The 25,630-nt window shown below is 43.0% G+C and overlaps 1 protein-coding gene across 1 annotated transcript in view; it reads right to left on the reverse strand.

Moving 5' to 3' along the window:
* LOC116395085 (TGF-beta receptor type-2-like) overlaps positions 1-25,237 on the reverse strand; it is a 36,987-nt gene extending 11,750 nt beyond the window's left edge. The window contains exons 1-7 of the mRNA XM_031868629.1: positions 25,004-25,237; positions 13,620-13,764; positions 13,312-13,505; positions 2,355-2,650; positions 2,015-2,263; positions 897-1,010; positions 493-630 (exon numbers count right to left, since the gene is read on the reverse strand). Coding sequence (XP_031724489.1) covers positions 493-630; positions 897-1,010; positions 2,015-2,263; positions 2,355-2,650; positions 13,312-13,505; positions 13,620-13,764; positions 25,004-25,088 — 1,221 coding nt within the window. The 5' untranslated portion in view covers positions 25,089-25,237. The remainder of the gene's footprint in view (positions 1-492; positions 631-896; positions 1,011-2,014; positions 2,264-2,354; positions 2,651-13,311; positions 13,506-13,619; positions 13,765-25,003) is intronic.
* Positions 25,238-25,630: the final 393 nt, after the last annotated feature.

Raw genomic sequence — 25,630 nt, forward strand, 5'->3', positions numbered from 1 at the left:
TTTCCATTTCCCGCTGCTTTATACTTCTACTCCACTACATTTTGGGAATTAGGGAATTATTGTACTTATTTACTACATTTAGGACAATTTGAATTACTAGTCACTTTTCAGATTAAGAAAAACACATACATCCATGTTTACTGAGGTAATAAATAAATAAATAAATAAAGTGAGAAGTAGAGTCATTTTCTCATAGACTTCTTTTTGCAACCAGAGGAGTCGCCCCCTGATGGTCATTAGGAAGAATGCAAGGTTTTCGGTTGGGTACATCCAACATGCTCTTGCTGGTGTTACCTATCCAAGTTTAAGTAGCGTTGAGTACTTCTTCCACCACTGGTCATACTTGTATATGATGACTATAGACAAGTTGCAGTTGACTCTTTAGATTGTTTGGAGGACTGCAGGTAAGTCCAGTACCTTACTCAAATGTGCTCTTTGAACTAAGTCACAAAATAAAGAAGAAAAGTGATTCAAAGAGACTTTTTCTCTGACCTGCCCACTGTTGGCAAGGTCATCCACAGTCAGAGTGCTGTCCAAGCGGAGTCCCAGCCCAAAGTCACACAGGCACAACGTCAGGTCGTTCTTCACCAGGATGTTGGAGCTCTTCAGGTCTCGATGGACTATGGGCACCTTTAGGGTACGATAGAAGGATGGGGGACAAAAGTACTTATTAAATAAATAAAAACACAATACATTATATACAAAGATGTTTCACATTAACACTGCTGGCATTTATTACACTTTAGGGGATAGCCAGTAAAAATTTAGACTTTTTGTATAATTTGCTCATCATTAGGACTTATAATAAAGACTGGGCAGATGTGTTGTTTGCTGTTCCTATTTTGACAGTGTGTCGGTTATTATGATTAGTGAAGATTTTTTTCGCTCTGTCCGACCTTAGGGCGTCCACAGAGGAGGCGGTCACTGTGCAGGTGGGCGACGCCCTGGGCCAGACACATGCCCAGCACCTGCAGCTCCTCCCAGCTGATCACGTGACGCGTCAGGTGCTCCTGGAGGGCAGAGGGATTTATAACAGGTTAAGATTGTAACTTATGAATGAAAAAAGCTTTACTTCACTACATTTATCTGACAGCTTTAGTTATTAGTTACTTTACAAATTATGATTTTTGCACACAGAAAATATGACAATGTAAAAAAAAAGCTGAGATGAGAACATGTAAAATATTTTATGGGTCCAGCTGCTGCTTGGTCTTTCAGTAATGTTAACAATTATAATGTATTCGTAATAATGATGACGTTTGGACAAAACAAACATGGTGAAGGTGTCACTTTGAGTAATTGTGAAGGGCATTTCTCACTTTTTTCACTATTTCTACAAACCAAACAATCAATCGATTAATGAAGAAAATAATCAGCAGATTAATCCACAATGGAAATAACGAGTGCCACCTCAAACCACAAAACAGTAAAATCCTGTAATAATAACAATAATCTTATGAAACAAAATATAATAATATAACAGTCACAGGGGACATTTTTCTTTTAAGTACATTTACTTAAAGGGTACCTTCAGTATTTTTCAACCTGGGCCACATGTTCCCATGTTTTTTTCGTCTAAGTGAGTAATGAGGACAACATTTTATTAAAACTGGTCCAGTATTGAGGGAGAATGCTGCAGACGTTAGCTGCTTAGGGGCAACTCCTCACCGTCAATGTACAGACCGGATCGAGCGATAATAACAACCTGAGTCTGTCAGTGGCAACAACAAGCTCCTTTAGTGGACGTACATTGACGGAGAGGAGTTGCACTGAGCCATTACATGGCAGCCCGTTTAGCGGCTGGCGTCTCCGGGGCTCTCCCCAAATACTGGATTCATTTCAGAAAATGTAATGTCCCCATTACTCACTTGGACACAAAAATATAGGATAATAGGGTCCAGGTAGATAAATATAGAAGTTACCCTCTAAGTAAATGGGCTGAATACTTCCCCAACACTGCCCTAAAGTAATACTGCCCTACTCATGTTGGGTTACCTTAAAGTGGCGGACTCACCTGTAGGTTTCCTCTGTGGTGGAAGGCGGTGATGAGCCAGTACTGTTTCTCCACCCTCCTGTCCTCAGCCGTCAGGAAGTGGAGGATGTTCTCGTGCCGGAGGTCCGTATTGGAGAAGATGTCCTTCTCGTTCTTCCAGGAGGCGTACTCCTCGTAGGGGAAGATCTTCACAGCCACCGTCTCAAACTGATCTGAGGTGGTCTGCTTCAGCTTGGCCTTGTACACCTGGGCGAAGCGACCCTTTCCCACCTGGGACAGGATCAAAAGTGATGACACTGGTGAGAATTTAAGTTTGTGTGGTCTAGAGCAGAACAACTCTGAAGTGCCACGAGGTCTGTACCAGCATATCCAGCTCTATGGGCAGTGGATCGGTGTTGTGGTTCAGGTGGTTGGCGTGCGTCGAGCTGCTGTCCGACCTGTCGTCGTCCATCATGATGGCGCAGGCGTCGCTGCAGTCCAGCCCGCCGGCTTTTGGCTTGCGCTTCTTCATGCTGCTCTCCCACTCTTGGCTAATGCGTCGCCGGTAGGCTCGGTACCAGTAGAACATTCCGGCAACCACCACCCCCATCATCAGCAGGGGTAGCAGGCTCACCAGGATCACCGACACCAACGGATCGTCCGAGGTTGGATCCACGACTGGGAAAACAAGGCAGATGATGAGATGGAGGTCTTAAGAGGTTTTTGTAACTGTGCAACACTGGGACAAAGTGGAGTGTTAGGACTGTTAACTGCTGCCATATAAAAGCCTTCCATTGAAGAAAGCTCATTAGTAGCGTAGCGGTAGATTGGCTTAGGTTGGTTGGGGTTAACCAGAGAAGATGGTCTAAATCTACTTTTCAGTGCTTTATTGTTGTTGGTAAATTACTTTTACACAACTGACCGGGAAAATAGCGGCAGGCGCTAACATTTTTGTGTGAATTGAAACCTCCAACACGACAACACTGTTCCAATAACACATATGGCCATTGATAAACCCATTATGTGTGCAGCACACATTAGCCAAGATTCCATTTGGAATCCTTCAGATTTCAGACCTGGTTGATTTAGTGACGCCTGGCAGAAAGTCTGGTTTTATACTACAGCAAACACTCGCAGAGCGGCGACTTTGTCAGAAACATATCAGTCGGACCACTTTCATCTGTTCATCTGTTCACCGGCGAAACAAATTCCCAACGACTGCTTCATATTGAAAGCTACGTCATGTTTTTGCAAGTTGAACACTTTTCATGTGAGCTAGCAGTAGTGGGAAGCTAAGCAATACGCCAATACACCAATAAGCTCTGCGTTGTGCCAAACAACGCCCCTTAACCAATGGCCTCAAATGGCTTATTGCTTTTAGAAAATGGTGACTACATACACCTGGCAAGGTTTCATAAAATAAACACGCAGCAGCTAAAAATGCCATAATTTATTCATAACAAAGAAATATTATTCCTCAAAGTAATGCAGTTCCTCTGCGTCATTCAGCAGAAAACAGCTTGAAGACTGGGGTCAAAAACATTTGTTGAAAGTCTCTTTTCATTCCGACAGCAATCAACAAATCGTGTCCAATCATTTCATTTGGCTCGAAATGATCTGACCGTCCATCTCATGCGCCACGCTTAGCCCATCCAGTAAATTCACGCGATGCTTTTGGCGCGGTAAAGAACTGATGTACTGCGATCAAAGCTGTGTGTTGAACACCGGCTTTGAATGTGGCTCAGCCAGTCGCAATCAAGGACCGGAACTATCCGTTTTGTAATGTTTGGTTTGTGTTAGTGACTTCAAATAGCTGTGACATGTGACGTGTAGGATATCGGAAGTAAAGCGAGGCTGATATCAAATACCCTGGATCCCTCGTGCAGGTGTGGGCCATTTGACTCCATCACAATGAAAACTATTATATATTAGTAGTTTGGAACCTAAACAGCGTCTGGATTCCCTTCATGTCATGTTTTATCTAGCACTCATGAAACATTCTTTGGAAGGTGGTGGTGTAAAAGCAGGTCTTTGTAGGACACACCTGATTTGTGTGCTTTGGGTTCTGCATGCAGAAGCACACTGCAGTTTCCTCCTACTACTCATACAGAAACAGTCCAACACAAGCGAGTCCACCACAGTGAAGTTATTCTTGAGGCCTGTGCTATGAAAACAAAAAACATGCTGTTCCCCAGCTCTATGGAGATGTAAATCATGTGTTTTTCAAAGTAAAGATGGGTAAAATATATTTATAAATATAGTGTATATATACACTATATATATATATATATGTATCTGTATCTTTACGGTTGTGAACTCAGCAGGGGGAAGACTTTGCGCTATGTCAATAGGCCTACTGTGGACACTGCCAACAGCCTTGACAGCTTCATGAGCTATATCATTAACTACCTCCTCTGACTCGGACTGCCAGCTCGGACGAAAACGGCAGCCAACCCTCGGAGCTCCAACGACGGGGAGAAAACAGTCGGGAGCCTGTCTGCCTCGGTTTGGCCCGGCCCCGGCCTGCTTTGGCTGGGCTCCTTTTCAAAGGGTTTCTCACTCAGTCTCTGTCGGGGAACATGACCGTCCTGAGCCAAGCCGCCACATTGGCAGGCCATGAGGAGCTCGGGACCGAGGGCTGACCGTTGACTTGCGTCTATTTTGCGTTCAGATTTTCCTCACAGTGCTCTTGAATGAGCCCTTCAAGTGTTTTAGATCAACCAAGTCACAAGTATCATTAAATACATCAATAAATTAGACCGTCTTTCACTACCTCATCCAATTCATGTATTTCTTATTTTTCTCACCAAATATTTCCCATTTTGAATTCCCATTTGATTGGTGAAAAGTATCGAAGTACATTTACTCAAGCACTGTACCTAAGTGCAATTTTGAGGTACTTTACTTGAGTATTTTAATTGAATTATACTTTATGCTTCTACGCCACTAAATCTCAGAGGGAAATGTACTTTTTTTGTCACTACATTTATTTGACTTATATGAGTATATGAAATGCAATGCGTTGTTATACCATCCAATAGTATAAACAAATTAATACAATCAGCTCTGTTGCAGACAGCAACAATATAAAAATACACCTTGTATGTTACTGCATCAAAAATAATAATAATCTTATATTATAATATGTAATAATGTAACAACTAAAGAGCTCATTTGGCTGAATGATGAGTACTTTTACTTATACTACAAGTACATTTTCTTGGTTATATACTTACATACATTTACTTAAGTTAGTATGGGTGAATGCAAGACTGTTACTTGTAAGAAAGTGTTTTTTAAATTGTTGATCAATACTTATTTAATTTGAAGTTAAAATATTAAAGTATCAATACTTTTACTAAAGTAAAAGATTATATAACAGCCTAATGATGCATTCAAATGGAATCAGGCAGACGGACAACACTCTGGACGGCACGGGTGATGGAAGGAAATACATTAAATCAATTAAGTCTACTATTTTTATTCTATTCTATTGTATTCTAGTAATGCATGTAGCTATAAAATGTAGCTTTCTTTTAATATGCTCAGCAAACGTAAACAACTTTTCTGCTTGTGTGAGTGAGTGAGCTATTTAACATCTGGGTCTAGATTTCGTCGCGGAGGAGGGCAAATATTTCAACCTTGTATGGCAATGGCGTCTACCGTAACCGTTGCCGATATTCTCTGCTAACCTCACCTAATTTTACCACCCTGCTCTCGCTCACTACATGATATCCATCTTGCCGTCTACCATCTGCCTGATTCTGTGTGAATGCAGCATGATGCTCATATGCTAATGAGATGGACATGTTCTTACATGTCCAGTCCAGTATTAAGCATCTTGCTACAGTGTCAATGTATCGTAAAAGCAGCCACAGCATTTTAGCTAGAAAGCTAGTGCTACTAAAGCTAGCAAGCTAATGCTACTTAGAAGTCTTTGATGTTTGGTATATTTGACAGTAAATCACACAGGTCTATAAAATGTGAAAAATGCCATAATTAAGTCTAAGGCCTATTTCCATGCACTTGATGACGAAGATAATATAAGCAAGGTGTGTGGGGACTTCTAATTAGCGTAGCTAACGGATGTCTGATTCACAATGATGTTTTAACCATCCCTCTGTCTTTAAAGAAGTGATCGTCTTTGAATCCTTCATGTACGCTGTGTGATCATGCAAGGTAAAAATATTTAGTGGAATATCTTCATCTTGTGGTTGAGTGTGTGTGTGTGTGTGTGAGATTGTAAAGCAGTAAATCTCACTGAAATTGCTTTGGGCAAAGCCGCGGATGCAATGAATCAAAAACGCTGAAGATAGACTTTAAAGTGGGTCGCGAAATATGACCGGCAGACAGTCAAGACACTTCTTCTCAAATTCCACGTGTCCGTGCATGCGAGTACGCTTTAAGGGTTTTTTAAGATTGCTTGGAGGTTTTTGAGGTTTAAAGTTTATTTCATGCCGTGGTTAGAGTGTACGACTGTGTTCATTTGTGGTAGTTACGCAGCTGATCAGACGGTGCCAACACAAACTGGCAATAGGACTCGTGTTGCCTTTTCCAATCAGTATGCCAGCTCATGCAGTGTTCGTGGAGGTTTGACACATCATTCCAACTAATAGAGGGATCCTCGCCTCCGTCTTGCAATTACACAAGCTATGTGTGTTTCAGGATGTGAACGCTGAGATTTCAAACGATGCCATCTCTGACTCACACTCTTAAATGCTCTAACCAGTTGCTAATTACTTGGATCCGATCGCTGTTCAGTGAATAAAAAATAATAAAAAAGGAGCAATTTTTCCGAGGAAAACGACACAGCCAGACATGATTTCATGTTCGAAACAGGTGATGGGCGGATAGATGGAAGCCATCGTAAACACTGAGGAGGTCGAAGCACACTTCGCCGTGCCAGTTCGTCTGCTGCGCCAGCAAAACAACTCCAATGTGGCTTTGAGTCTCATTATTCACGTTGACTTGATCAAACATACCCACTTGAAACCATTGTGGCTTATAATCCGCAATTCTTTCTGGCGTGTGTTGTGACTTCTCCTTGCATCTTTTCCAAAGGTAATGAATCGCTGATGTTAACTCCTGGTGTCAACCAACTGTAACAGTGATATGGAGACGGATGATGTCATGTTTAGCAGCTTCATGATGTCTACAAATAGCAGCTAAGTGCTGATAAGACGCCGCTCTAGTGGAACCACGGGCGACCTTGTGGTGCTTTGATTTCTCATAAAGTCAATCATGAATTGCATGAGAATAAACGGTAAAACAAGGCTACTGTGTCTTTACACTATGAGGAAAAGTAAAGCATTTATCTGAGCCAATGTTGGATGGATTTTTCAATTAGAACATCATTATTTAGAGCTGTGAGCACAGACTGTGTATAAGAAGTGGAAGTCGCCATCTTGGCTTTTTTCCCGCGCCATTTTGTTTGTTCGCAACCACAATTGACCAAAAGATAAAGCAGTGATAAAATCCTAAATATAGCGTACACCTAAACAGGTTTTTTTTTTAGGTGGCTAAAATATGTTTTTCTGCCCCCCCCCTCCGCTTGACCTTGCCATCAGGTAGCCCTTTCCAACAGGGAAAGCCACAGGACTCCATTGACAAAATCTGTAATTTTACCTCGAGGAACACAGGAGTATACATGCAACCCCACCTCAAAAAAATCCAAACTACCCCTTTCAGTTATTTCCAAACGGCGGAATGGGCGTTTCTGCTGCCCCCTTCCACAGCTACTTCACCTTGTAGCCAGACAGCGGATTGTGATGGGGAAAGCCACAGGACTCCATTGGCAAAAGGTCGTTTTACCTCACAGAGCACGTGAGTACCCCACTTCCATGAATCTGAACTACCCCTTTCAGTTATTTCAAAGCGGCTGAGTCTGCATTTATTTTTGAAAAACCTGGACAGCACCGCCAACGGAGTTGACCTGTGAATATTTGCTGCTGGTTATAATCCATTTTGTCTCTGTGCGGCACACAAAAGGGCTCCTAGGTTCAATCTACGTTAGCATTATGTTTGGGTTATATGTCACTATATGAAGTTGTTTACCATCTTTCCCTGTGGAGTTTCTACTCTCATGAACGTATATAAATAACCTGCCTTTATCCGGGCTGGTATCATATTATGTTGGAGCAGTCAGGAGGAATCCTGCCACAGGGAGGCTGGTGACACCGACTAAAAGTGATTATCACACTCACTATTTACTTGTCATGATAACCATCCCCTCCCTCCAACATCTCTCCATCTCTCTATCTACTTCCTCATCCCATCTCAGTGGTCTCTATTTTTCAACAGCAACAGTTGGCCTGCTTCCCTATAAAGCAGTCTGCTGTGTGACTGAATGACTGGCGCATTCCCTGACAAAGCCAAGATTCCACAGTTAAGGAGGAACTGTAAAAAAATAGGAAGACGAAAAAAAACAAGTTGAAACAGCCATTTATTCCTTCATTCATCTTGTCTTCTTCCTCTTTGTCGGCTGCACCAACAAGTGTTTCTAATTTATTCTTCTCTTTTCTTATTTTTATCTCTTCCTTATCATCATCCCAGGGCGTTGAAAATCCCCACTTGATGTCACGTGGAAGATTTCATTCATCATGAAGGATATCAAAATAAGCCATGAAACAAATTAGGGGGGGGGGGGAATCAAGCGGCGTCTGCCCACAAACTTGGACTGTACGAGTGAAGGAATCCATGCCGGAAATGAATTGGCTCCACCTCCGATCTCATTCCTCACATAGCGGGCCTCCAAGCATGCAGAGCTGACTTTGACGAGAGCACAGCTGTAAATGCAGCACTAATACAAATTGCATGTTACTGTGACAAGGCGGTATTTACTATCAATGCCTCCCCTTCCCACCAAAAACTATGATCACGAGCTCCGAAACACATGTGTAACTGACATTGGCTGGGAGGCGGGATCGGTCTGCTCCGAATCATCTTTACAGGATCTTAATTAGAAACAACTGCCGTGTCACAGAGGCCCAGCGCTCTCAGAGTGAGAGCACATGGATCCCATCTATATCAAAGTGCACTCACTGACAGAACATAATGCTGATTGGCTGCGACGGACATGATTTTTGAAAAATACCTAAATTCTGACCCGGCTTTGTACAAAACTGATGTAGAAGCTGAAGAGAAAAATGAGTCTCCGCTTACCCTGCTTTTGGTAAGCAAACAAAAAATATAATTCGTCGTAAATAAGTCAGGTTGTATAGAAGTCTATGAGAAAATGACTCTACTTCTCTCTTGATTTATTACCTCAGTAAACATTGTAAACATGAGTTTATGGTCTCAATCTCTAGTTTCAAGTCTTCTTCAATACAGCATGATGTTCATTTAGTAGACCATAGAGCGGAGTATGCTTTAGGGCGGGGCTACCTTGTGATTGACAGGTCGCTACTCTCCATAACTCTGCTGCATTCCATATACGGTCAATATTGTTCATTAGTTGCAAAAAAGCCAACATGACGGCCAAATCACAGAACTTGGGGCTTCAAAACGTAAGCCCACAAAAGATGTGTGAATAGCAACTGGACTTTGCTAATTGCTGAAAGTAAATTTCCTCACTTATGGTGCAAAAGTGGCGGAGCGTTGTTCCGGTGCGCTCCAGTAGCACGACACACACGCGCGTTAGTTAAGTTGGCCGTTCGTCGATGTGGCCTAGACCGCCTCTGAATGTGGTCTAAGCAATCGGATCCCAAAGCGTCCTCAATGCCTCTCGGGTCCATTCATCCCTCTACTTAAAGAGTTGTCCACTGCCAGGTGTGATCTATTGCTGCTGCGGAATCACAATGTTCAGTCCCTCGTGGCGACATTTGTAGCATTTGAATGCACAAACACCCTCACTCACATAAACCGCAGGCACAAACACTATTACGAGCACATCACAAGAATGTAACGCTGGGGCAGAACAATATGAGGCATTCGTGGAGGAATAGGCCATGGCAGTTGTCCAGTAAACAAACAAGGACTTCCTGCTGCATGTGTCCTCAATGGGAGGAAGGAACCACAACCCTTACCCTCAGGGCTCTGTGGGTGTATGTGTGTGTGTGTGGGTAAGAGATGCACACTGACAGACACACAGATAGATTACCTTTTACAGAAACCACTCATTTGATAGAACTACTGAATTTGAATTTAGTATGAAGTGCTTCCTTTTTTCCAGTTCGTCTTGATGCTTGTTGCTTATTGATCACTGTAGGGATACTGATCTCTAGTGAGTGACAAATCCATCCAGCTGACCTCATTTGCAGAAGCTTTTGGTAGCGGAACAGTTGACATTTTTACAAGACGATTGAAGAAACATGCTGAGAGCGGTTAGTTCTGTAGCTTGACTTGAATAAACCCAACTGGCTGTGTTCATCTTGTCCTTGCTTGTCACCATTTGCTTGGGTGCTTGTCCGCTTCTACCTTTTATATATAGTTAGGTCAATTTGCTAGACGTGTAATCTCGCCTACAAAGCTCTGATTGGCTGACAACTTCTCGAGGCATCAAAAAGTCAGTTCACAAACCGCCACGTTGACTACGTCCACTTCTTATATACAGTCTATGGTCTGAAACCAGATTCGGCCCAGGTAATAATCTGCCATACACTACAAGTGGCCACTTTCTTAGGTACGCCTGTAAATATCTGATGCAATCCACTACAACAGCCCTGTCTTAAAAGGAACCTGTCAGTTGCAGAATGTCGGAGATGTCGACAGAAGAGATGTCCACCTTTCTCTTTTGGAATTCTTGATCTCGAATCCAATCCACAGGAGGCAATTTGGGGACTGAGAAGCTAGAAGGGAATGTTATTTGAAGTATCAACTCTATGCATCTAGTCTTGAGGTTATCGAGGGACTCGTAAATAAACTGATATAGTTTCTATATGGATTAACTGGTTTCAGCCATGTGAGGTTAGTTTTTTATTTCCGTTTTTGGTTGCTTTCAGGAAAAGTCTTCTTTTGGTTGTATTCGATTTGAAGACCATCCGCCGATCCTTTTTTACCTTTGTTATTTGCCTCGTTGATTGTGTTTTGTGAGAATGGAGGTACCTCGTCAATACATAACTTCATTTTCCATGGCGGCCCAATTCCCAACAGGCCTTATATGTATAAATCGTGACAGGAGCGGATTTGTGCGTAAAATGAACTGCAATTTCCTCGTCACCTTATATCATCTCGAATTGGTAAAACAACCATATATAGGAGATACGCTTTTGATAAATCACAACTTTGTTTTAGGCGTGTGTTATTGACATTTACACATACTTTATAAATGAGACCAAATAAACGTCAGTCACTACGGAGGTGTTCTCTGTCTAGTTCACCATGTGCTGGAGATGTTTCTGATTTGAGTTAAACACAGACAGGAAACCATATGTCTGAGCTCTCCAGCGTGGCTGGTCTACACCACACACACACACACACACACACACACACACACACACACACACACACACAGATGCTGAGACAGACACTCAACTTTTCTTCTCAGCAGCCAAACACACGGCACAGAACGCACGCAGCTGCCTGTCTTGAGGACTCCCCCGACCGGTGTTTACGTGTGATGCGAAACACCGCGTTTCCACTTCCTGTTTGTGATGAGCCCTCAAATAGATTCAGTGTGGGGCCAAAAATTTTTGCCCCCCTAGCTGCCCGTTCTCGTCAGGAGAAGTCTCTACAGGCGAGCGCCAGCGCGAGCACTACTCCTCCAAGTCTCGTTTGAGAGGAGAACTTTGGCGGAGATCCTGCAGGCCAAAGAGCTGATATCAGATCAGCCTGACCCCACAATCAGACAGCAGACTAGCGGGAAAGGGAAGCTGTACATTCGAAGCTTCTGTACTAGCTGTACACCAGACAGGTTTGGCAAGATGACGTCATGCTAATAACTTATTTAGCTTTTTAAAACAACGGGGACAGATCCAGCATGGACAGTTAGGGGGATGAGGAGGTAAGGAAACATGAGAACACCTGGACACACATGGAGAACTCTGTCAAGCTACATATTAGGCAAAGGGAACATCTTTTCTTCTACATAGTTGTCCTCAGTCTCATCTGCTTAACTTGGTCATGGAGGCATCAACATTTAATTGAGATGGTAAATTAACAGTGAAAACTCATCATAGCTTAATTTAACATCAGTATTCCCAATTACACTTCATGTTTACTTCTCCTGATCTTTACCTCCTTTAACAAGGTCCATAGGGGCATCTCAATAAATAAACATGTTATATTATATTATGTTATATTATATAAGTGTTATTTACTGCTTTTTTTCGTGTTGGAATAAATGTTAAATATTTAACTGCAAAGTAGTAATGCGTGTTTGATACTGAATTTCTTTTGCATTAAATCATACTGGGATGTTTGCTGAAATTTATAGGATTGCCCTACCTAGAAAATTTTCCACCAGCTGCTACTGGCCTTATGTTATTTATCTTATTTACACGACGGCATGTCATTTCTGTCTCTACATGGTCGCGTGTTAACAATTCTCCTCTGCTCTCTGTATCGTGCATGGCGGAGTTCCGCCCCGATGCCCACACACAGGTGAGCACACTCCCACCAGCGGACAGAGAGTGCGCGTCGGAAAATATGTCGCATCAACCACCTGAAAAGCATACAACAATATCTGCGTTTTTTAAACGCTCCCATGTGGTGAAGATGGCAACACTCGCTCTCCTGCTAAGTACAGAAAAGAACCCAAGTGCTGCACGCCCTGCCCCTGACAAGCAGCTAAAGTCCAGTCACCACCGGATGACAGGTTTTGATCCAGCTTGGCTGTCAGAGGGGAAATACTCCCCCTGGCTGTACAAGACTGATCTTGGTAACCAAGTAAGTAAGTAAGTAAGTAAATAAATACATACATACATACATACATGCATAAATAAATAGATAAATATCAAGAGGCTCTGGAAATGTTATTCCAGAAGCCCAGAAAGTCACTGCAGTAACAAAAGCTGTAGTAGCATTAGCTGCTAACGCTAACTGCCCATGTCAGGCCTTGCTCTTCCCAAGCTTCAACCTCTTGTCCAAATACGGTAAAAAAAAATCCAAAAAATGCCAAACTCGAGGCTTCTATATATATATATATATATATATATTATACTATATACTTACCCAGAAGTGAAGCCAAAACAGTTTCAGTCTGTTTGACTGAAAGATGCTAAAATAATAATGCTAATGCTAAATGCAGAGGGCAACTGCAGAGATAATTCTCCATGATTTCATCATTAAAAGTGGCCTTAGTTCACATTAGATATAGTTGTTTTAATCCACGGTTGAAATAAATACACTGATAAGTGCAGCTTTAACTTCAGTAGAGGGAGTTCGCTTCATTGTGCACTCACCGGGGGTGAATAAGAGTTGGCTGTTACACTCGTCCTCGTCCGTACAGGAGCAGATGTGTGCCATCCCGTTCGTCATGTTCTTCTCCTTCATCACGCAGACGGAGCTGTTGTAGTCGTCCAGCATTACACCGTAGAGCGGCTGGGACGGGTCGTGGCACAGGGTTTCGACGGAAAAGTCGGTCCCGTTCTTCCTCCTGCGAGACGGGCAGAGCAGAGAGGCGATTGTTCAAACTGCATCCATTAAGATTGATCTGGTTAAGTCCCATCTCAGGGATGAGGGGTTTGGCAGTCTGCTCTCGGGTACCTACCAGATGGAGACACAGACCTCGTTGCTGTCTATGCAGATGGATGTGATGGAGCAGTTGGACATGCAGGTGCCTGTACCGCTGCAGGAGGAAGGCTCCACATCACAGAACTTACAAAGCTGACTCATCGGGAAGAAAGAGGGCATACCTGCAGAACACACACACACACAAACAGAAAGTATTCATCAGGTTAGCTTCATGCTTCAGGCAAGTGCTGCTCTCAAACTGAAAATACAGCAATTTTAATACCACTTCTTCAGTGCAATATTCTTGTTCTGACTTGAAGCAGAAAAAACAGTTGAGGTTAATGAATAAATTATGCAACAATTAGCGATGGAAACATATTTATTGATGTTCTGGATCATAGACTGTATAGTGGACGTAGTCATTGTGACGTCACCCATTGGTTTGTGGACAGTCTTTTTGAAGCCTCGAGTTTGGCGATTTCGCCATGTTGGATTTTTTTGCAAACGATAAACAGAAGTTATTATATTTGGAATGCGGACAAGTGACTTAGATAGTGTATACGTCTCTGGTAGCGGCAGCAACCTGTCAATCACAGTAGCCCCGCCCTAAAGCATACTCTGCTCTATGGTCTGTTTGACTCTAAATGGACCATCATTTACTAAATGAACATCATGCTGTATTGAAGAAGACTTGAAACTAGAGATTGAGACCATAAACTCATGTTTACAATGTTTACTGAGGTAATAAATCAAGAGAGAAGTAGAGTCATTCTCTCATAGACTTCTATACAATCTGACTTCTTTTTGCAACCAGAGGAGTCGCCCCCTGCTGGTCAGTAGAGAGAATGCAAGTTTTAAGACATTTACACATTGGCTTCACTCAGCAGAACCGGAGGTTGCCGCCTGGTCTGGATGCACTGATCCGACTTTGTCAGTCCCGATACCGATACCTGGGCTTTGCGCCAATACCGATGGACTGAGATAATTCGTTTGTGTAGAGCAACATCAGGCTTGACTTAAACATCGCTTTCCTGACTTCAAACAAAATGTAAGAAATAAATACATTTGTAGAAATGTATTGGTGCATCCTGACTGCATTAACTGAATTAATAGGCAGCCTGTGCCAAGCTACAGCACTTTCTTACATCAAAACCACTTCGGATACATAAACCCCAAAATCTCACAGAATCTTTTAAAAAAACACTGTGCACAAGGATTTCCTGAAAGACGCAATAAATCTTATTCATTCATGCATCAAAGAGTGTTTTCTGATCTGTCGTGTATGCTTTAGATTCAGGAAGTAAGCGACGAGTGGATAAACCTGCGAAGTTGATTCCGTGTAACAAATGATTCACAAGGTCTACGAAACAAAATGACTAAACTGGCTAATCATAAACTTATGGCAACCCCGTTTTTCATTTACTGGATGCTCTTTTCATGTTTGACAGGCTAAAAATCTGCATTTGTATTGCATCATTTCCCTTGAGATACAGTCACATTGTGTGATACTGTCACCCTGGGCTGGTTGGAAGGCATTGCATGTGGTAGCCGCCTGGACTTGCAGCACAATCTCACCCCTATCGTTTTCCTACAGCCGCCTTTGTGTCCGTGACCTGTTCAGACCTGCCCGCTCTGGCTGCAAGCCCCCTGACCGATAGCCTAGGTAGGCCAGGCTGTTAGAAACCCAGGTCAGACTGGAGGTTTCAGAGCTTAAACATGCAGAAAATAAGATTTCTCCGGGTGGCTTTTGAGTTCAAGTAAGGCTGACTAAGGCCCTGTCCACATTACTCTGCTTACGTTTGGAAACATATGTTTTGCTACGTTTACACTGAGCGGCCACACTACGCCGGAGTTTTGGAGCACCCTAAACGGAGGAGTTTGAAAACACCCCCGAGGTTGGAGGTGTTTGAAAACTCCGGGGTTGCGTTTCAGTGTGGACGGTCGGAAACTGATGCGTTTAGAAAAAATAACGCCCACACCCGTGTTCGCTACTGGATTGGTTCTTAGCAGCCATGACGTCACACTCCTGACGTTCCCTGATTCGTCACACTCACTATCACGTGACCCGTACCCGGAAGAAAACAAACTGGGCTACCAGTGATTCATTTCAACATGGATAACTAATTTCAAGCGTTGCTTGCTTTGTTGTCTGTACTAGCAGCTGTTGTGTAGTAAAAGTCTGCATTTCTGTGGAGGAAGCAGCTGTTATTGGAGCGATTAGCGAGTGGCGTGACCAGCGGCGTCATCAGCCCAATGGAGCGGACGTCAGAAGCCACAGTTAGCGGTAAATGCTATTCAGAGCTACGAGTGAGAATAGACAACACCGAGGAAACGAGTGTGTTCTGCCCCCACATTTCTGTGTGGTAGAATGTCATTGCATTTTCATGCTCGTATTTATCCCTCCTCTCTAGTTAATGCCTCATTGTTTTTAGATTAATTTATGGACATTAATCTCGTAAACATTTACGTGTAAGTGTTGATTTTAAAGTAAATTTGATGTGAGAGAGAGAGAGACCCGCTGCGCTGTAACTGAGTCTGAAAAGTAAAACTTCTAAAACTTTCCACGAACTGTCTGTTTGAGTTTATAGAGGACTATTTTAGAGGAAGATCTTAAGTATCAAATACAACCTTTCATTATTAAAGACTACTTTATTACTCTGTCGTATTTTTTTTAACTAAGCAACCAATCTACTTCCTGTTTACACCGTCACGCGCATGCCCAGTGTACGTTAATGGTCACGTGCTGTCCGTCTTCGAAGGTTGCCGTGTGGATGCAGATCAATTCGAAAATGATGCTGAAATGCCCGTGTGGACGGAGATCGTTTCTATTTGACAAATCTGCTTCCAAATACAAACGGAGTAGTATGGATGTAGCCTTACAGGGTGGGTTGAAAGCTGTGTATAGTACACAGGTGTTGTGGTGCAGAAGGATCTCCTTCAGCTGAGTTTTAAAAACTCTGGTCCAGCTTCACCAAGCAGAACACCTAATTCCTTCCAGCTCTGCACCATGTACATCAGCCTTTCCTACTCTTCTGGTTGAAATAAACAGTAGCGAGCTCCTGTTGACGCCCAAGTTTGCAGCTGTTCCCCTAGCTGCTTTAACTCGATACAATGATTTGTAGAGATTTTTTTCTTCTTCAGTCTTTCTGAAAAAATGTTGGCTTTCTGGTTCCGATTTTTCTAAAATAAATGAACTAGCTAATTGCAACGCTCTGTGATTTGGAAAAATTCATTCATGAGCATCCAAAAAAATTCTGTTATCCATCACATCGCTAACACTCCTTACACTTGAGCTCTGCTCCTTATAAAATATCTATTTAGCAGATCAGCCTTCCACAAACCCACTGGGTAACGTCACGGTGACTACGTCCACCTCTTACATTAAGTAAAGGATCAAACTCCAGTCTGCACATACAGTACATCCCCCCTTTCTTGCAAACAACAGCAACGGCAGCCCCCACACGTCTGAAACCCAAAACGTAGTCAAAACAACTGCACGCGCAGCAGCCCGTGCTATCGCTAAATCATTTGACACGGCAGCGATGTCTGCAGAGCCCGAGCTGTGAAACCCGACCAGTGGTCTGACTCGCATGAGTTCTCGTTGGCCTCCCACGTGTCGTCAAACTCTATGTGCTCTCCTTTGAGGCTTTCACTGCTACGGTTGTACGTCTACGTGGGCGGATGTGTGTTTGTGTGCATTAAGCACACAAACACACAATATACTTTCAAGACGCATTCCGTCACACGGTAAGAGTCTAGTTTGGTGACATGGCCGAGAAGCGTGAAATAGCAGGGCGCTGACACCCACGCACAACCTCAGAGACAAATAAAAAGCTGGTGATTTAGTGCAGCAAAGTGCCAGAGAGAAGGAATAAAACGTGAGTGAGGAACGGGGGTAGAGTTGCACCGTGCAGCCAGTGAGCTCAGTCAAGTCAAGTCTTTTATGGTGTCGATTAATCTTTATTATATTGTTGTGCAATGCTGATTGCACGTTAAGAGCGCATTTAGCTTTTTGATTGTTGGTCGTTTTTCCTGGTAAAGGATTTGTTGCTTGGTTTTCACTCTCTCCTGCCCTTTACTGTATTTACCTTCTGTGGGAACACGTGTCTGTTAAAGTGATTTAAAGTATTTTAAAGTTTAACATTTTTAGAAACTGAACAAGAATGAGATGAGAAACGAAAAGTTAATGTTTTTGGCACGTAAATTGAGTACTTCTGTGACGGCCCTTCCGTGGTTATTCTAACCCAGGGGTCGGCAACCCGCGGCTCCGGAGCCTACAGGCTACATCCACACTAATACGTTTTCGTTTTAACAAACAAAAAACGATCCCCGTCCACACGGCGTTTCAGCATCGTTTTCAAGATGATCTCTGTCCAGACTAAAACGGCTGAAATATCACATGACTATTAACGTACACTGGGCATGCAGGTGGGTGCCGGTGTAAACAGGAAGTAGATTGGTTGCTTAGTTAAAAAAATACGACAGAGTAATAAAGTAGTCTTTAATAATGAAAGGTCGTGTTTGATACTTAAGATCTTCCTCTAAAATAGTCCTCTATAAACTCAAACAGACAGTTCGTGGAAAGTTTTATTTTTCAGACTCAGTTACAGCGCTGCGGGTCTCTCTCTCTCTCTCTCTCTCACATCAAATTTACTTCAAAATGAACACTTACACATAAAGGTCTACTAGATTATGGGTCCATAAATGTGGTCAACACACATCTCTCACTAGTTCCCTCAGTTTCGTTGTTGTCTGTTCTCATTCGTAGCTCTGCTGGTGTCTGAAGTCTGTCCTACTGGAGAGCAATCATTGTTTTGTTCCTTTATAGTTTCCCTTCCGGGTAAGGGTCACGTGATAGGGGCGTGACGAATCAGGGAAGGACAGTCGTGACTGCTAAGAACCAATCAAGTAGTGGACACGTGATCGTTTCCAAATGTATGCATTTACGCCGTCCACACGACAAAGCAACCCCGTTGCTTTGTCGTGTTTTCCGAGTATAAGTTTGCAGAGTTTTCAAACGTATCCGTATTCGGTGCTTTGAAAACTCCGGCATAGTGTGGACGCTCAATGGCTCTTTGGATAGTAAAGGTTGCCGACCCCTGTTCTAACCCAAACGACAATCTATTCCTAAACCTAACTGATTCATTTTGTTGCCTAAACCTAACTGAGTTTCCTGTGAAGACAGAAGTTTATTTTGATACGTAGGATACGTTGACTGGCTGGCTAATGGCCGCCACTCTGCCCGCGCTAATACAGCGGTTACAGCTGATAAGTCCTCCGGTTCCCCCTCAGGTAACCACTGTTAGCTCTGCCAGCACTGTTGTCGCTGTTTGCACTGTTAGATTCTAGCAGCCGGCTCAGCCGACGGCATGTGACAGCCATGTGAAGGCAATAGATGTCCTCTGAACTCCATATAGAGAACCTTTAAATACAGATCTGGAGCCGGGATGTGTGTGTAACCTAGCTTAGCAAAATGACTGGAAACAGTTTAGTGATAAATAGTGGTTTTAGGGCGAGCCAGATCTCGTAGTGACTTGCTAGATTCTTGAATCATTTTGGCACCTTAGAAATGCCAGCGATTAGCATGTCACTGCTTCTATGGTACATGTTTTAGGACACTTCATGACATTTAATAAAAAAAGTAATATTCATTTATTTTTTCATATCGTCTCCAGATTTTCAACACACAGCAAATATTTGTACATGAATCGATGGCGGACAGCATATTCAGGGATGTATATAAAAAGCCGATTGCAGTAAATGTGTAAAATGTTTCAATTTGACACTCTTATGACTGAGAAGAAGAGACATTCATTTTTTTTCTTTGGTACTAATGGTAAACCAAGACAAAAGGAAATAACAGCGCTGTTGATCTTTGATAGTTAGAGGCCGCAGCTTTTACGTCCTTAACTTTGAAATCCCACCAGATTATGCTGGTGCGGAGAGTTAAAGTGTTACTGCGCATGAAGGTCTGTGGTGGTATGTGGGTCATTGTTCCAGCTGCAAAAGCGCTTTGACTTTCTCTTTTTTATTACGGCTGCACTTTTTCCCTGCTGCTACTCCATGTGTAGGAATTATAGTATGAAAACAACGGTGACCTCAGTGTGTCACAGGAAAGCGTGGACTGTCATTAACCATGCTCTTGATGGCTCCTGAAGGGGCTGTAATTGTTATGTGAGATTTCTTTGTGTTCCTGTTACTGCAGGAGGGAAATGGTGCTACTGCGACCTGCTTCCGTCTGACTGTCAGACCACTGAATAACATGAATAATTACCTGTGTTTCACTTTTTGGCACCAGAGAAAGTGAAGAAAAGTGTTAAAATTAAGACAAAGATGCTCCAGTAAAGAACAATAATGCTGTTTCCTAAAATGAAAACATCAAATTATACATGTGGCAAAAATTGTGTCGGGTACATATTTTGGAGCTATTTTTCTGATAGCAATATGATAAAAGAAAGAGATACAAACAGCATATCATTCACAGTATACATTTCTGGATGAACAAAATAACAAAAAAGCACCTAACCGTAACTCTAAACATCATGTGTCTTTTTTTTTAATATATATAAATTATACTGTTAAAATATATTATTTCGACCTATTTTTATGTGTGTTGTTAGGTGGCTGCCTCTAGTGGCCCCAGTTATTATGACGGGAGTAAAGGACGAAGTCAGGTAGTATAAAAAGCGTCAAAGTCCGCGTGGCGAGGTCAAAGGTACTATCACTTAGCAAAACGAAGTCTGTGTAGCAGGTAAAAGAAATACACGTCCCCCGTGTATTTCAGTCGTTAACTTACATCACATACGTAATGTAGGTTATTTACATTGTTAACTTAAGTCACATAACAAACATACTTATTTGAACCTTGACGACGAGCTTTCCTAACCAAGAAGTTTTGTTGCCTGAACCTAACCAAACTGCGACCATTTCACAAAGTTAACCACATGTTTAAAACTGCAGCCATTGCGTTCAGATATACGTTGTGTTGATCTCCTCCTACTGGTAGGGGGGCGCTAATTCAGGCGGCAACCTCCGATTCTGCAGAGTGAAGTCAATATTTAAGTGTCTTAAAACTTGCATTCTCTCTACTGACCATCAGGGGGCGACTCCTCTGGTTGTATAGAAGTCTATGAGAAAATGACTCTACTTCTCTCTTGATTTATTACCTCAGTAAACATTGTAAACATGAGTTTATGGTCTCAATCTCTAGTTTCAAGTCTTCTTCAATACAGCATGATGTTCATTTAGTAAATGATGGTCCATTTAGAGTCAAATAGACCATAAAGCAGGGTATGCTTTAGGGCGGGCTTACTGTGATTGACAGGTTGCTGCCGCTACCATAGTCGTACACAGCGTCTCTACGTCACTCGTCCGCATTCCAAATATGGTAACTTCTGTTCATTGGTTGCGAAAAAAACCAACAAGACGACAGCTGCAATCCAAGATGGTTAAGGCGAAATCAGCGATCTCGAGGCTTCAAAACGACAGTCCACAAACCAACGGGTGATGTCAAGATGACTACGTCCACTTCTTACACACAGTCTATGGTCGTACTAGAGAGGAGGAACAAACAACCTGTGTGGTCCTACGGGTTAGAGGACATGTTGGAACTCTCATATGAGAAGAGGTAAAAATGAACCCATTCCTGTACCGTTTGGAAGGAAGAGTTGGGAAATGTGCTGCAAGTAAGATGAGAAGAATGATATCTCTGTATGGTAAATATGAAGCCAAGAAGTGGTTAGCTTAGCTTAAAAACTTATAAAAACGACAAAACATGCAGGTTCATATTTACTCGCACAGAGATGAGACATGGTTTCAATCTTCTCATCTAACTCACGGCAAGAAAGTGAATAACCATGTTTTCATTGCATTTTTTTTTACTATTCCTACAAATATTTCCTCCTGATAACATCGTCATCCTAACAATACCATCATACCCAATGCAATCTAAACAACAACATCTATCTACTGAAACAATTCCAATCCGAACATATTTTTCTGGAGGTTATGTGAAGCAGAATTTCGCTCATCGTTAGTTAAAACTCCCTGTCATATAAAAGCAAACCGAGCACCTCGACCCATCAGCTGGAAGGCCCCTCTATCCCCTCCCCTCTCCTCACATCCTCAGCGGGTTGGGATCCACTGAGGATGTGAGCTCACAGTGGACGGCAGGACAGACAGGAAACTTGACAGCAGTTTATCACCCGCATACAGGAAAGGACCGCTCCGAACTGCTCAAATGGAAAAAGGGACAAATGTGCACACCAGGCAGGCGCAGCCTACTATAGGGCAGAGTGACTTCAAGGTCCTGAAAACTTCTGACTATGAGGGACGCATGAGCACTTAAGGTTTTGTAGGAACAGATTGCAATTTGTCAAATGACAGATTTCTGTATTTCAGTGGTTTAAAGTGGGAAACGCTCGGTTGGGAAAAGGATTTAGCAATATTTAAAAAACCAGGAGAATATTTGAAACCAGGAGAGACAACTGGCAAGAGGCTGTGCGGTGCTAAATAACTGCCACAGCAGGGGGCCCAGCTCTCTCCCTCCGCTCCTGAAATGTATCCTCCCACCTCCGCAACTCCCTCTTAACACGACTCCCTCCGACTTGCACGTAGTCCTCTCATTCCTCCCCTTTTTTAATCTCCCTCCCCTTGACTCTCTCCAGTTCCCCTCCTGTCCCTCCGCCTCCATCCATCCTTCTTCTCTTTGACCCTGGGAGTCGGCGAAGCAAGTCGAGAGGGGAGAGCGCGAGGGGAAGTCGACTAATATGGTAAAAGAAATCCAAGGGCAGCACTTCAGTGAGGTCGAAGTGGGTGACCTCTTCCACGCACCGAGGAGCAATCTAATCCGTGTAAACACAGAGGGACTCGGGGCTTTGCGGGACGGAACTGATACTTTGGTACCAAATCAACACCAAAATGTTTAGAAAAACGTGACGGTAGTCGTTTTTCCACAGTCCTAACGGAGCTAACAGCTGACTTTAATGGAGGTCGCATTGACTTTCGTTATGATGCGTTCAAGCTTTATTCAATAGGCGAAGGTAAATTGTAACGTTATCACGATGACTGTTATCTTTTAAAATGTCGTTTTTGGCGAGAAACCTGAGGTTTAGGGAATCATGGGATTTCACCGTTATTGGAACACTATCTCACACAGAGATGAGCTCTCTCTATCAAACTGCTGAATTATTCTGCATCGTCGATAACGCACATGTATATAAATCAAAGAATCCCCCACAAAACGATCTCTCTGTCTCAACATAACTTATTTATCCGTTTCCCCGTTCTCTCACACAGCCTCCCGTTTCCCTCTCAGCCTCGGCTTTTTGATTTGCGGCTTCAGAATAGCTCGCGTCCCGCCGGTACCATCGGGGAAACAGACACGCAGGCGGTGGCCTCTGCACGGACACCGAGATTCCCTGGAAAGGAAGGAAGAAGGAACCTTCCTGCCACGGGCCAACTGAGCGGACGGTTATCGACATCAATCGAAAGCAAACACTAAAAGAAAAGATTAAAAAACACACCAAAAAAACAACAGAGTCCGGCCCTGGTGTTTGGATAACCAACATGTCAAGCTGCTCGGGGTAACCGGGGGAGCGGCTTCCTGCGGGGTCCGAGGTGCTCCGGAGGAGTCACGATAACAGGGAGTGTGTTAATGTGTGGTGGTGGGCAGCATGGGGGGGCATGTGGGTGGAAGTTTGCGTGTCTTTTTGTGTGTGTGTGTGTGTGTGTGTGTGTGTGTGTTGATGTCTATTTGTGACGCATACAATGCAAGCAGGACCACACAGTCTCTTCTGGTATGTGGGATTTCCAGGTTGAAAATAGGCCCAATGCACCATGGGAGGAGGGCAGGAACAAACAGCAGAGAAAGAGAGAGAGAGGGGAGGAGGGCAGGAACAAACAGCAGAGAAAGAGAGAGAGAGGGGAGGAGGGAACGATGATGTGTGTGTTCACAGCAACCGAGGCAGAGTTGTATTTGTCATTTTCATGCTGTGTTCAATCTACCCACCTGTCACCAAATGAATAAATAAAGCGTGGGGAGGTTTCTGTGGCTGACTGAAATGGGAGGTGTTTGGTAGGACAGGTGGAAAGTGTCCAAGTCTGTTAAATAGCCACTGTTAACACATGAGATGACAGTGTGGAGAGGAGGGAAAGTGGGACCGTCTGCACACACTTACAAGGAGACTAAAGAGGAGACACCCCAGGCACAGAATGTCCCCTTTTTTCATGCTCTTTGAGATGTTGGGCTATTTTTTCAGCAAACTTGTAATACAAAGAAATATTGTCTCAATGTAACTAATCAACTGTGGACATTTCCTAGTGATATCCATTAGTTATATATATATATCTTTCACCTGTAGTGTCTTCAAAATGTATGCAATTTTACAAAACATATCTTTAAAGGCCTTTTTCTCTAAATATGTTTTTCTCAGACGGCGAGCCAGATTCATACAACATTCTGTTACTGAAAACATGTTGAAAATGGATTTTCTATGTTTGTTGACAGTACTTTATTTATTTTGATTTATGGAGGGATAAAAAGAGATATCCAACATTCCTTCTGTAAAAACCTCTAATATGTCAACAAAATGAAACAAGTTTTGGACCTGACGCTATCCAATGTTCAGGTTTCAGGTCTGGAAATGTATGCAAATAAGCACATATTAGGTAACGTAATGCACCATTTGCATATTTAAACGTCATCAAAAGAATTGTCATAATGTAAGCTATCAACAAGTTCCATGGTGATGTCTATTAGTCAAAATGTTTACCATATTCACCTGCAGTGTCTCCTCTGAACACTATGGCAGGAGCTGAGGAACTACATTCAACACAAACTCACACTTACTTACTTATACGAGTGGAAATACTCCCCCCAAAAAAATTCAAAGATACCAAATATTTGACATGTGTATGAAAATAATGCACAACACACAGTGCATATTGACATTTTTGTAGGAAGTTCAACTGGAGAACAATATATGAAACCCAAGAGTCAGTGTCCAATGACAGGACGAATATCTTTACAAGAAAGTCATTTTGCACTTAATATTAAAATGTGATATTATTCATAGAAACAGCTTTTAAAGAGTGTCTAAATTACTGGTCAATAAATGATCACGTGTACCGAATTATAACTTGTATTAGAACCATGAGGAGAGTACTATAGCTGGTGACATTAACTCATATTGGAAACACAGCAGGCTAACAGCTAGCTCGTGTTAAAGTACAGCGTAGCTGAGCGGTGTCTCAGCCGCGGTGTGAGTCACCTGTTGCGCCTGGCTCCTCGCGGCACCGTTTACCGGACTCATTACAACGTACAGTGCGAGTCAGGTTCAAATAGAGCGAGGCTGACGTTAGCGTGGAGCGTCGCGAGCTCGTAGCGTTTTGTTAAAGTTTAGGGAAAAACACGCAACTCACCGGCAACCCCGGGCTCCAGCAGCGCAGTGAGGCAAAGGATAGATACAAGTCCCCGTAAAGATACGGTGCGGCGCGGGCCCTCCATGTCTCCGGTCAAAAAAGGTTGTCATTCACATGGGAGTTGGAAGTACACGTGAGTCCAGCGGAGGGTTGAGTTTGACGCGTCCGCTGCGCTGCGCGCTCCACTCCGCTCAGCAGCTGGAGACTCAACTGCTGAACCATCCATACACACACACATACACACACTGCGTTGGTTACACACACACATGTCTCTCACAGGAAAACGAGGGAGGGAGAGAGGGAGGACTCTCTCTCTCTCTCTTGTGAGTAATCACATCTGTTTACACAGTCAGTTATGGGGACCCGCCTTCTTTTCTGGGACAGAATAAATGTCCCCATAATGAAAATTAATTTTAGGGTGAAGACATAGTTTCAGGTTCGATAAAGTCTCCTGCAAATGACTCCAAGTCAATGTTAAATCATTACATTTTAGGATGAAGACATGGTTTAAGGTTAGGTTATGTCTCCTGCAAATTAATTTAAGTCAATGTAATGTCCTCTGAATTGATGGAAACAGTACTGTGTGTGTGTGTGTGTGTGTGTGTGTGTGTGTGTGTGTGTGTGTGT

This window comes from Anarrhichthys ocellatus, unplaced genomic scaffold, assembly GCF_004355925.1.
Source record: "Anarrhichthys ocellatus isolate YVR2014 unplaced genomic scaffold, GSC_Weel_1.0 scaffold43, whole genome shotgun sequence".
Lineage (NCBI taxonomy): Eukaryota > Metazoa > Chordata > Actinopteri > Perciformes > Anarhichadidae > Anarrhichthys > Anarrhichthys ocellatus.